Source organism: Toxotes jaculatrix, chromosome 3 (genome assembly GCF_017976425.1).
Source record: "Toxotes jaculatrix isolate fToxJac2 chromosome 3, fToxJac2.pri, whole genome shotgun sequence".
In the NCBI taxonomy this organism is placed as follows: Eukaryota; Metazoa; Chordata; class Actinopteri; family Toxotidae; genus Toxotes; species Toxotes jaculatrix.
The window spans coordinates 20,805,183-20,817,855 of record NC_054396.1 but is presented as its reverse complement, the minus strand read 5'-3'; the positions used below and the strand labels follow the sequence as shown (position 1 = coordinate 20,817,855).

The 12,673-nt window shown below is 39.4% G+C and overlaps 2 protein-coding genes across 12 annotated transcripts in view; one reads left to right on the top strand and one right to left on the bottom strand.

The window, feature by feature from the left end:
• The window catches only part of LOC121178920 (R3H domain-containing protein 2), a 53,691-nt gene extending 48,352 nt beyond the window's left edge, over window positions 1-5,339 (bottom strand). For 10 of the 11 annotated variants that reach the window (XM_041033414.1, XM_041033416.1, XM_041033418.1 and 7 more), the window contains exons 1-2: window positions 5,078-5,339; window positions 4,661-4,713 (exon numbers count right to left, since the gene is read on the bottom strand). The gene's annotated coding sequence lies outside the window, so the exon portion shown is untranslated. Of the gene's footprint in view, window positions 1-4,632; window positions 4,714-5,077 lie in introns of all 11 variants that reach the window. The other variant, XM_041033415.1, reaches the window with a different exon arrangement.
• Window positions 5,340-7,500: 2,161 nt separating this feature from the next.
• LOC121178922 (inhibin beta B chain) lies at window positions 7,501-12,058 on the top strand. The gene is made up of 2 exons (XM_041033425.1): window positions 7,501-8,114; window positions 8,595-12,058. The coding sequence occupies exons 1-2, from the start codon at window positions 7,745-7,747 to the stop codon at window positions 9,368-9,370; spliced, it is 1,146 nt and encodes a 381-aa protein (XP_040889359.1). The 5' UTR covers window positions 7,501-7,744; the 3' UTR covers window positions 9,371-12,058.
• Window positions 12,059-12,673: the final 615 nt, after the last annotated feature.

Sequence of the window (12,673 nt, the reverse complement as noted above, 5' to 3'; positions counted from 1 at the left end):
ACCAAGAAAATCTTTGGACTGCAAGGTAACAAGGTAAACAGTCAAAGTTAGGGATAAACCGAACACAGAACACATTGGAAGAGAACAACCTGCGTCAAAACAACTGGGCTGGTTTTTCACAGGTGCTCCTCTGTGTAGGTGGACATGTCGCAAAATAACACTTTTTGAGACCATCTTCTGGCACAGACATTGGTTCATGCTCCAGAAATGTATCATTTTCTCCACAATTAAGACTACTGTACTAGTGTAGTTTTGGACTACAGTTGTTGGACTAAAAATTATGTATTTCCAAAATACACATAAATATTAGCAAGAAGAAAATAAAATAAAATGTGCTCACTGAGAAAGTAAGCAATAGGTCCAGAAGTAATCCTTCACATTTTTGGGAAAGGTCGACCATACAAAATAATACCGGTAAAACAAGGTTAATAGTGAATGGATTTGAATTATGATTTTCTCATCTTCCCATAGCCATTTGACAGCTTTTGGCTACTTACCAAATTAATGTTCAGTCAGACATCTGCAAGCTTATTACGTTTACTCATTTTTTTTAATCCATTACATTTGACAGCATATCTCTGGTATGAATGCCTAGTAGATGCCTAAGCCTCTTAAAAAATGTAAAGGCATGCACATCAGAAAATACTTTCACAGCTTACCACTACTTTGAAGCTCCACTAAAATTTTGTTTTCAGGTGCTGGGACCTAATACTATATAGTTAAGCCAATTTTCAAATCTTTATTTCCAAGGGCACTAAAATGCCCCAAAATGTTGCAATTTGAGGAAGAAAATGGGCCACATTCCCTATAAAAGCACTTTGAGTGTTGTAAGTTTTTTTTCCCCAAAGTCTGTCTGCCACTTACACTTTATTGAGCAAATCAAATTTGACTATTGACAATAAGCAAGGCAATGTTGTCCTTCTGCTTTGGGATAGAGTTGTTGATATATCTGTCAATTGTATATGTTCAGCAGGGTGCCAGCATTGATGCTCAATGGGTAAAACTGTCGCTTCACAGCAAAGATGATGATTTATGAAGCCTGCACAACATTAACAGGTACAGAGGATGGCTGGCTGCCTGGCTGGACGGATGGACATTTAGCACACAAGTGGCCCCAACTAGCCTTACTCAGCCCATTAAAATGGGAAACCAACCAACGACTCTGCAACCCTAGCATGGCCTTGGAAAAAGGTTTGTCTCTGGTTGACCACATGACTGGAATAAAGGGGATGGCGTGCACTAATGCCACCTAATGCCTCAATCCAAGTTCAGCAGCTTCTACTGTATTCCGGCAGCCAGGTAGCCTCTTTCACAGGACGATAAGAGAAGACAGCAAAGGGCTTAGAAAGAAGGAAGGAGAAAGGGAGGAGCTGAGCAGGGATCAGTAGCCAGAGATACCACAGATAAACCGTTCGTGAACACAGTCACCTGACAAGGTGCTGCAATCGCTACACGCAGCATGTAATGGAGGTAAAGCTATTAGGAAACACATGGAAAACGGTTATTTACACTACAAACGTAACAACAGGTCTTTAAAAGAAATGACTTTGTTGTGCCATAAACAGTTTCTAATATACTTATGATTCAGCATGGGTTGTTCAAGGCCTATTTTGAGGCAAATCTTTTAATAATATAAAGCTACACTTGCACTGTGACAAGAGATACTTGGTCGAAAGTGATAATAAATCTACCTGGGGAAAAACAAAAAAATGAACAAAGACAACGCTTTGTCACTCCAACCCCTGCTTGGATCCTACAGTTGAATGGTGAATTTCAACATGTGATGAGTTCTGTTTTCTTTCCCTTTGAACTATCATGCGAAAACCCTCCAGCTTTGCAGCAATGACACTGAAGTCAGTCAGGCACCTATACCCAATCGGAGGCCAGACTTAAGGGCGATGCAGCCCGTCATCTCCCTTTTGGTCTGATCAATAATCTATATCAAAGCAAGCACTTAAGAATAGATATGGAAACGGAGGATTGAGAAACAGTGAAAACATCAAGAAAAAAGTAACTCAGAAAACAAAGAGAACGGGAAAAGAAGAGGGGTAATTAAAGATGGAGAGACAGAGAGAAACAGAAGCAGGAGTGGTTAAGAGAAGGGAGAGATAGGAGCAGCAGCAACAGCACCACGCTTGGTGCTCTGGCAGAGATCTATAAATAGCTCTTCAAATCTCTCTAGAAAAAGCCACTCTTCTGCTTCTGCTGCTGCAAACAGAGATTCAGAGACAGAAGCAGATATGGATACCTGGCTGACAAACGCAGAGATCCTGTCTCACTGGATAATAGTTGCCTATTTCAATTACATCTACCTGTAAAATACGGCATTAAAACCACTTCAACCATCTTGGCTTGTCGAAATATTTGATCACATGACATGAATACAGTAAAAGCAGGAGGTTAAGCCCAATACATAAAAATCACATGTTCTGCTGGTGTATGAATAAAGAATTGTTTATAGTCAGGCATACTGCAAATCAAAACAATGAATAAAGCCACTTATGAAATCTCAATTCTAACACTAGATGCAATAAATAAGCCTAACAATTTATTGACATTTCACAATTTGATATGTTCTGCAACAAAAGAGACTGAAAGTTGCAGGATTTTGAGGGGACACATTTTAACAAGGAGCAGGATTGTCCACCTAGGACCACCTACATATTTTGACTTCTGATTTTCCCAAGACAGATTATTTTAATTTCCTTGAAAGTTTTTCTACAGGAGTGAGCTAATGTGCATTGCAAATGGCCGACATTTGTACTTTTCACTGGCTTTAATATTGCATTCGGTGGTTTTATTTCATAGATAGATATTTGAAGTAGTTCAGAAAAGTTTGAAATTGCAAAATAACATTTGAGAAAATACCTTAAAAAGTGGGTTTTCAGCTCTGCAGCTCTTTTTAGGATTTTTTTATGCCAGACCAAATAACTTCTAGATATTATAGAACTATATTTATACCTCACTGAATCAAAACAAGAAAGTGAAAACTAGTGAAGATGATTTTTGAAAATAAATACTTTCTTCAGGTTAAAAAAAATATTTATTTTAATATAATTTTGATAACTGTAAAACATTCAACAACAACTACTTGCATGAATACATGCTGCAAATTATCCTTAGGGGTTCTTGGATGTTCAGTACAAATTTCAGCCTAATCCAGTGAAAAATAAGCAATTGGAATTGAGAAATCGAACAAATGATGACATTTAGCTCCGACGACCAAACTTCAAAAATTCCTTTCTAAAAAAGTATTTGGAGTAGTGCTATAGGATTTTGCGAGGTCCCATGAATTTAATAGATGTTATTACATACATTTTTTCAAAAGATTTCCATGACATGAACTGGAAGGTCCTAGATAAGTTGGTATGGAATGACATCTTTCTCACTGCTGGCCTTAGCAACAGCAGCCTGTTGATTCAATGACTCACCCCCATCAGATATTACTATAGATAAGCCTTTTCTCAATGATACTCCCCTAACACCAGTAACTGGACTCACTATTATTTTGGAAAAACAGGTGCCCAGTGTACCAATGCAAAGAAAATGGCTTTAATATGATCACATTTGGTACAAAAAGAGTAGACCAGTGCTTTAAACCTGAAGTTGTTCAGGAGGGGTACCTCCTTAACCTGTCCTTGAACAGTCTGCAAAAGGAGCAGACAAACTGTGACATTTTTAAGACAATCTCAGCATCAAATGTGTCTATGCTGGTGGTCCATGCCAGGCCAATTCCAGTTGATATGAATATTTATGTTTTCGGACACACATGCTGTTTTCCCAGAGCAGATGTTTGAATCACAGCCCCGGCCGTCTGTGCTGTGATCCCACCTTGTTTGACACAACAGTCTTGCTATCTATTTTCGGCTTGAGTGTCAAAAAGCAGCGCCAAAGCCAAGACACAGCAATGACCATGTGTGAAACATTTCTAGAAAACCCTATTTTGTATGTGAATCTTCCTCAACCGTGTATTTTACAAACTACAGACTGGAACACAGAATGAGTGACAAGCTTGTTACTCTTTAATCTTAATCTTAAATCTTAATCTAAATAACACAAAAATTATGTCTCACTAGGTGAGGGTCTAACACAACAAGCAAAAGAAGCTTACGTGAGAATTAAACAAAATATAAACTTCAAAGCCAGAGTGCAATAAGCCCAGCCTAGGAGCGTAGACTAATTGTTTTTAGACAATTTTTAATCAGCTCACATGGACTCAGCTTCATAGTCCCTTAACATTCAGTCATTAACAAACTAAGGGTCTGCAATTCCCGGTTAACATCTTCACTTTGTTTGCTTTTGTTTCCGACCATCAGTGGACACACACGTACGATAACCCCTTATTACCACCAGCTCAGGAGGGTCTTTAAGCATGATTGCAATAAACCGCGACAAACAATTTCAAGTTACTTCAATCAGATTCAACCAAAAAATTAATCACTTCATTGCCAGTCACTTCAGTCACGCATTCATTAATCGGATATCAGAAATGTCTCTCAGTTAAGATTAGGTGGAATAAAATGTTAACATGGCCATCTCGAGTCAGGCATGGAGAACGAGGACTTTAAATATGGTGCTTAACGTAACGTTACATATCTAATTACAGATCATGGATCATCGTTTGCAAATCACCTCAAGTCATCTCAGAGGTTCAGCTCACCGTTTCGCTGGCCGTACGTCTTGAGTCCGTGTGGAGAATCCTTCAAGTTGTGTCTGTAGAGAACAGATGGCAGTATGGTCAGAGCGGTGGCTGTGCAGTTGACTGAAAATATTAGCTTGCCCACACGCTAACAATAGCTAGCTCACGGCTTTAGCTTGCTTCGTCCGGCGAGTATAATTAGCCACCTACAGCACCTAGCCTAGCTAACGTTAGCTCGCTAGCTAGCCTTTTCTTTTTCAGTGTACGCTAGCTACACAACTTTATCAAAACCCGGCGTTTATGCTGCGACTGCCTAGCCACCAAAGTAGCATATGTTTACAATAAGGGAAATATTGTAATAAATCTCTACCAACGCTGTCAGATCTCAAAATAGCAGGTGCTAGCTAGTGCGGTCAGCTAGCTTTCCGAATGACTTACCGATGCTAAAATAATGGTGCTGCTAGCTCGAGTTGGTTCACTGCGACCCCGACTGTCAAAATAGCGCCGCGTGAGGGGAGAGCGGCATGAACGTTAACGATAAAGAGCAAGCGCTGAGGAGCAAGGCAGTCAGATCTGTTACAGCAATACAGCTAAATAACAACAAAACGCCAAAGAATAAAATGACACAAATTAAAGAAAAAAGAAAGAAAACGCTATTCCCCCTTCTTGGCTCCGGCTTGTGTGAGTGTGTCAGCGTCACTTCCCCCCCCTCACCGACAGTTTACGTCAGCGGCGTAGTTCAGAGTCGCAGGGAGACGTTCAGGATACCATAAACTTGTTTATACACCGTCAAATGTTACCGACTGGCAAAATGTTTTGTGTGTGAGCGTATGCCTTTAGGGTGCAATTTTTATTGCATTTTCTTTCCTTTACTTTGATTGGAAAACAATGGTTTATTACCATTATGAGCTGTTAAACCGCTGCAGCGTTTTATGATATATCTCCAGTGGTGGAAAGTAGTAGCAGTATTATAGATTAGACCTTCTCGGGATGGTGTTGTGCAAAGTTATGCTGAGATTTACATGACAATGACTAAGTTGTACTTTGTTCTTCAACAAAACTAACAGCAGAGCTTCTGAGGAACTGAAAAACAGAGAAACAGTTTTTGACATTGCTTTCCAAGATAATAACTTGTGTGCAAAATATTATCTTGTGAACATCATTTTCAAAATGATTTTATGTACTTCCACTCAAGTAGACTTTTGAAAGCGGGACATTTACTTGTAACAGAGTGTCTTTGTATTGTTGCATTGCTACTTTTACTCAAGTAAAAGATCTGAGTACTTCTTCCACCACTGAATATCTCTTACAGGGGTCAAACACATCTAATAAATTATTTATCATAATCATTCAGTTTTAGACTGACAACGTCAATACAATACCATATTTATGGTAGTCTACCCTATATTTAAAATATATAGGGTAGCCTACCAAAATACACATATTGACGTTGTCAGTCTAAAACTGAATGATTATGAGTTTTAACTTGAAATGGGTAATGCTCGTGATTAGGGGGGTGTTGAGTGAAATAAAAAGCTTTCTTTAATTTTCACGCTTGTATTTTACACATAGGACATTGACAAGTCTATTAGGTGAAGTTTGCTGTAGTTCCTACAAATCCCCACATGTCGGCAGGCAAGTACTTCAGTGATATGGTAAGGCCCTGTCACTCCCTCAACGTCTTTTTCAACCTTAAGGCTAAAAAAGCAGAAGGGGAGAAAAAAAATCACACATATTCACTCTAAGTACCACAGATATAACTTAGTTATTTTGATGATAAACTTACACTTGATTTGATCGTCAATGCTGATATGTGTCCATGTGGAAGGCTACATCCTCAACACGTGTCCCATTTTTGGAAAAGACATGTTGGCATAGAATTTGACTTTGAAAATCAGTAATTCCGTTGGCTCATTATACGATTTTGTTAAATTTTAGACAAATTTAGCCTATTTGGAACCTGTTATTCCCTTCAGCATGTTTTACTATAGTGTAGATGTCCACACTACAGAAGTCATTTGTTACAGTAGCTGTCTTGAAACTCCTCACTAACACACTTGGCCTGAATGGCTCTGTAACACTTTATAACATTATTATAAACTGAGTCAGCATGTGTGCTACAGGCCTGTATCATATATCTAGAGCAACCAACCGTGTCACAATGTAAAGAGGCTACATTAAAGCCCTTCAAAAGCGATGCAATTTCTTTGAGCTGGTTGATTTTATTTTATGAATAAATGCCACAAGAACCCAAACACACCAAACTAGTATGAAATATGATATGACAGTCATTGCTTCTTCTTCTTCCTCTCTGTCTCTCAAATACATACACACACAAACGAGGCATCATTTTGCAGCTTGATATGATGCCTCGCAGAGAACGTGACGGAACATGTTCAAATATCATGTTGTGCTCCCCGCCTCATAGCCCCGAGCACTTTTGTATATTTTGAAGTACAATTCAATTGTTCGGTGGCTATGACGCTGGTGAATTCTGTAACTGGGTTAAAGGGCATTGTACTTTGCTCGGCAAGAGTGATGACAGGTTGCGTTTCCCGCTCACTCACCCTGGAGAGGTAAACGTGGCACAGAAACTACCTGTTGTGATAAAGAAGGTGACGATCTTATCATATAAACTTTATCCTAAAATGTAATAAACCAGGTCACTTCATTAATGCAAAGCACCGGGTGAGATCCCGTACCAGGTGTGCCATGTTGACAGTTTTATTGATTCTGTTGTGCCACTGGACGTCCCTTATCTCAGTCGGTATTGAGACGCAGCCTACGTGTGAGTGCGTGTATGAGTGTTGTGAGAGAGCAGGACAGACAGATGCTTTGCCAGCAATTTCCTCGGTGCCCCGATGAGCTCATTGGTGCATCCCTCCAACGTGTCACCACTTTTGGTGGATTACCCCAGATGATATCTTCACCTTCAGGAGGGTGAAACACCATTCCTTTCGCTCAACGCCTGTCCTCACGGTGTCCAGCTGCCAACAAGGACCTTGGACAATATTTGGAAAACTTGTGGCTTCCAAAGAACAACTCAGGGAGAAGGGATTTGAAGACTTTTTTTTATTTTCTCTTTTACGCACGTCGAGCATAAAAATGCATTTATATACTTCAGGGTCAAGGATGACGCCGTCCTTTTCATTGTTATCATTTCTGTTTCTGGCACCCTTGTTACTGAATGGTCTCTGGGTTAGTGGCTCCCCAGGGTGCGCTTCGTGTGGCTTACCGGCAATGGAGAGAGACGCAGAGGAAAGGCTGATGATAGAAATCGCCAAGCACCAAATTCTGGAGAAGCTGCACCTGAAAGAGAGACCAAACATAACTCACACTGTGCCCCGGGCAGCGCTCCTCACGGCGCTGCGCAAACTGCACTCGGGGCGCGTCAGACAGGATGGTACTCTTGAACTAGAAAACAATATACCTACCAAAGATCAAGGCTATGAAATAGTGAGCTTTGCAGATATAAGTAAGTTTTGTATCCACTTTTATAATGTCAAACTGTTTTTACGTCTGTATGGCACTGGAACGTCGCATGAGCGCGTTTTGTGTGCGCTTTACGTGCTTAAAATGCTCACAAATTAGGTCAAGGGTTCCATTTGCCTTGTCAACTATTTTAAGATGTTGTACTGTTCTATACAGTGTGGTAAACGTTTAGAATTGCAGTATCTATGAGTAACTTTTAGATTTAACCGTAGGTATTGTATATCTACAGGGCTTGTTGTGAGCGTATAGTAAGTGTTAACCGTATCATAGTTATAAGGTAAAAAGCTTGAAATGGGCGAAAAGAGATTGACGTGTCCTTTATTTTCACACGAATCTGCAACTTTACACATACGATTTAGAATCATTTCCTTTTGGTGGAGTAACAAATGTTAATATAACCTCTATAGTGTCCAAAATATTAACAGTCTGTGTTGTTGTTTTTTTAATTGTCATTGATCCTTAGGTGAGACAGGGAGTGGAGATGAGGCCAGCCTTACCTTCCAGTTTCTGCAGGAACGTGGCCAGAATATTCAGGTCCTCCAGTCCTCTCTGTGGATCTACGCCCGCTCCTCTGAGGACCCTCACCGGGACTCCCGCCTCCCTGCCAGAGTCTTCCTTTCCGCAGATGGTGGGGCGCCTGGCACTAACCGCACCCTGGTGATAGAAAAGATGTTGGAGGTCCAGGACAGTAACTGGCACACCTTTACCATCACCCGCACCCTGCAGGCATTCCTCGACGGTGGTCAGCGCCGGCTACGGCTGGAGGTAAGCTGCGATGAAGATGGGAAGAACCTTTGCTCCTTAGATGGCTCCGCGGACACCCCCTACCAGCCCTTCCTGGTTGCCCAGGTGCGTCTCCGTGACGACCACTCCAAACACGTACTCAGGAAGCGCTCCTTGCGTTGTGGTGACGATGTAACGGTGTGCTGCAAGAGAGACTTCTACATCAAGTTCAAGGATATACAGTGGGATGAGTGGATCATTGCACCTGAAGGCTACCATATGAACTACTGCATAGGTCAGTGCCCCCAGCATCTGTCTGGTTCCCCAGGAATAGCATCCTCCTTCCATGCCACTGTCTTCAGCCAGCTGAAAATCAACGGCATCAACACAGCTACAACCTCATGCTGTGTCCCCACTGAGCGCCGGCCACTCTCCATGGTCTTCTTTGATTCTCAGCACAGTATTGTCAAAATGGACGTTCCTGACATGATAGTGGAGTCCTGTGGATGTACATAAAGGACAGAGTATAAAAGACATGGTATACTAAACAGATTTGTTTGGTGTGTATTGTAAACAGACAGACTCACAAAAAGATACAAACACACATGAACAAAAGAGATGTGTCTAACTCTGGATAACCAACATTTATGTTAGTTTCCCCACAAGACACTGTAACTCATTTTGAGGCAACTTCTGATGAACTGGGCCACAAAATGAAAAGAAATTCCATCATATAAAGATACATTTTTGGCAGTATGGTTGATAACAGCTTAATTTCAGTCTTTTTCCCCAAAAGAATATATTTTTAAAATCTACATATGTTAACAAGTTTGCTTTGCAAGTTTTCTATTTTCATTTTAAAGTCTTGTAATATGAAGTAGGTAGAGAGAAGCATACGTTTATACACTAACACATTAAGTCTGAATGGCGAGACAATTCTTTGACCATATTTTGGAGGCATAATTTGAAGAGAGGACTCAAACTAAGCATTGACATTTAGTAAGACTCAGCCCAGATAGAAAAGGTGTGACATAAAACCTTTTATAGTGGTGACAAGCAGATCAGGTCAGGGCTAATTGATGTCCCACATTAAAGGAATTGTTTATGGAGATTAGTGTGACACCATCACTGTGGTGTAAATCTTTTTTCTCTCTCTTCATATGTAGTTTATTTATTTTGTTCAAAGCAGTAAAAGTTTTATGGATCTCAGGAAACTGTGATAAGAAGTGACACCACTTTTAACTCTTTCAAGATGCTTATAGTCACAGTGTCCACATATAATATATAGAATCAAAATACTTTATTTTACAGAACTGCTTTATTTTATGACAGGTCTGCCCCTTTCTTTGTCTACTTCATTAGTGTCATTTTAAAGCAAGGTTTTTAAAACCATGTAAGCAATCCTTGGTTTAAAGTGTGCCTTCTTCTAAAACTCTGGATGACAAAGTGCAACTTGAATATCAAGTAATTTGGCTAAACGAGGTCGAAATACCAAAGAGCATCTATTTATACTCAACTTCATTTTAAGTATATCACTTTTTTCCACTACTGACTAATGGTGACACAATGCTCATGTGGACTACTGGTATTCTGATCATGTTACGTTGTCTTATATTACATTCATTTTATTGTGAAGTTGTGCTAAGAAGCGGTTGTTAGGAAAGTGCAAGAAAACACTGAAATGAAACCAGTTTGAACAGGTAAAATCTGCTCTGATCTCTGGCTGACAGCAGTCAATTCTGAATGCAGACTGAAATATGTTTAATCAGCATCTTCACTGTATTATTTACACAAGTCGGCTAATCAGTTGGGTAACTGTGACTCCGACAGCATATGAACCCAGGGTTATTTTCCAGCAGCGTGAGCAAACATTTAGCTATTGCTTCAGTGTCAGGTAATGTGAAGGTCTGTGAGGCAGCTGGGTCAATGAGCATGTGATGTTGCACATTTGCAGTTATGTCTCTCAAAGTCTAAAATTACAACATTTCGAGCTAAAGGTAATCTGTTAATCATTTTTGGGGGGGTTGAAAAACGTCCTTGGACACCATTAGCACAATATATGGTGCTATAATTTATAACTCATAACTCAATGCTCTAATGTGGATGAATACTAGTGCCCCACAATGCAGCTCATAATGCAAATGGAGGGTCTACTGACAGCTGGGGAAAAATTGAAACAGTGGGGCAGCAGCTTCCAAAACAAAGAGGTATTTGAATAAATTCTTGGAAAAATTCTTAAAGACACATTTTATCAGTTTTGAAATTGGCAGTTGAGTTAAAAAGTTAAAGACTGACATCTGTCAGCACATGCCTTGTGTAATTTCATGTAAGGAAACATTACATAGTACACTAATTTCTTGTATACCTGCTAAGTATTACACTGCTAGCACCAAATAGGTCTATAGTATAGATTTGAAAACCCAGGCCTTTTTTTTTTTTTTTTATATCTCACCTATGTTTACACTAACCAGTGTAAATGTCAAAGATCTTATCTCTTTTCTGTTGTTTCATGGGTTTGTCCTTACTGTGTTGGTAAACTCTTTGGCTTAAAGACCTGCACTGTGCTGCTGGTATACACAGGAAATATTTTCAGTGTTTTCAGTTAGTTGGAGCATTTTGCACAAACATTATAAACAAGGTCTTTCTTTTCATTTGTGTCCAAATATTATACACATTTGTTTTACCTGTCTCTGCTGCCTCTAAAAGCTTCACTTCTTGTATCAATGCTTTAGAGTTCAAACTTATGAAAAAAATGCTTGAGTTTATTGTTTGTTTTATCTTGTAAGCACTTCCTGTCCCAGGACTCAATGTGACATTGAGGTGCCATTGTACTATAACTTACTAAGCACTTTAACAGCCTACTGTATTTTTAGAGCAAATTTTGTAAATAGGCCCACAGAGAGCAAATGTCAATCAACTCATTTTCTTAAACTGTTGTGCTAAAACGTGTGGTATTGTATGTACTTGCAGAGCACACAAATGATGCAACAGTTTCTGTACAGTGTGACTGATGGAAATGGAGCCAGGATTTTACTTGTTTCAATTTAAAGTTATAATTGTGGTCTTCATTTTTTATACCATGCTATATTTTATGTATAATGAATTATTTGTATAGCAATTTAATGTAAGGCATTTGTCTTAATGTGCTGAAATGACATGATCACAGTTAAAGTATATTTTTAATAAATATTTTAAATCAACCTAGATGTTTTTTTGATAAGTTTATCTCTTTTCTTTAACCACAATGATACACCCTGCACCTTAGAACAGAAAAAATAATGGTCATTACAAAAATGCAAACAACCTAAACTAACCATAGCAGAATGAATAATGTATCCGTAAACACAAATATCTCTGTCTATTTCTTCTCTTAAGGGTTGTGGCTATGAGACATATTGGCTGGCACTATCTTTCAGTGTAACAATGAGAGCATGTTGTAGATGTTAGTTGTAGATGTTAGAAATTTCCTCTCAGTGCTTTTAACAATAACAAGCAATATGAGTATATATTTGAGTACAGCATAAATGACACTGGTAAAAGGCAGTGGTACTGCTCTAATAGTAACCCACATGTTGATAGCACAGATTCTAATGCATCATTATCAGTTAATGGAATTCTTTGTATGTGAGAACAAAGTCATCAATTTTTCCCAGCATGAGAAACAAGGTACGTACCATGTAATCACATTGGCACTGGCTGTAAGGCAAAGGTCGTATTTGCTCATACAAATAGTGGAAGTGGCTTTATGGACCGTCTGTGTTTGGTCTGTAAACAGCTGTCACATTCCCTTGGCATGATATCATTTTCACATCATGCATT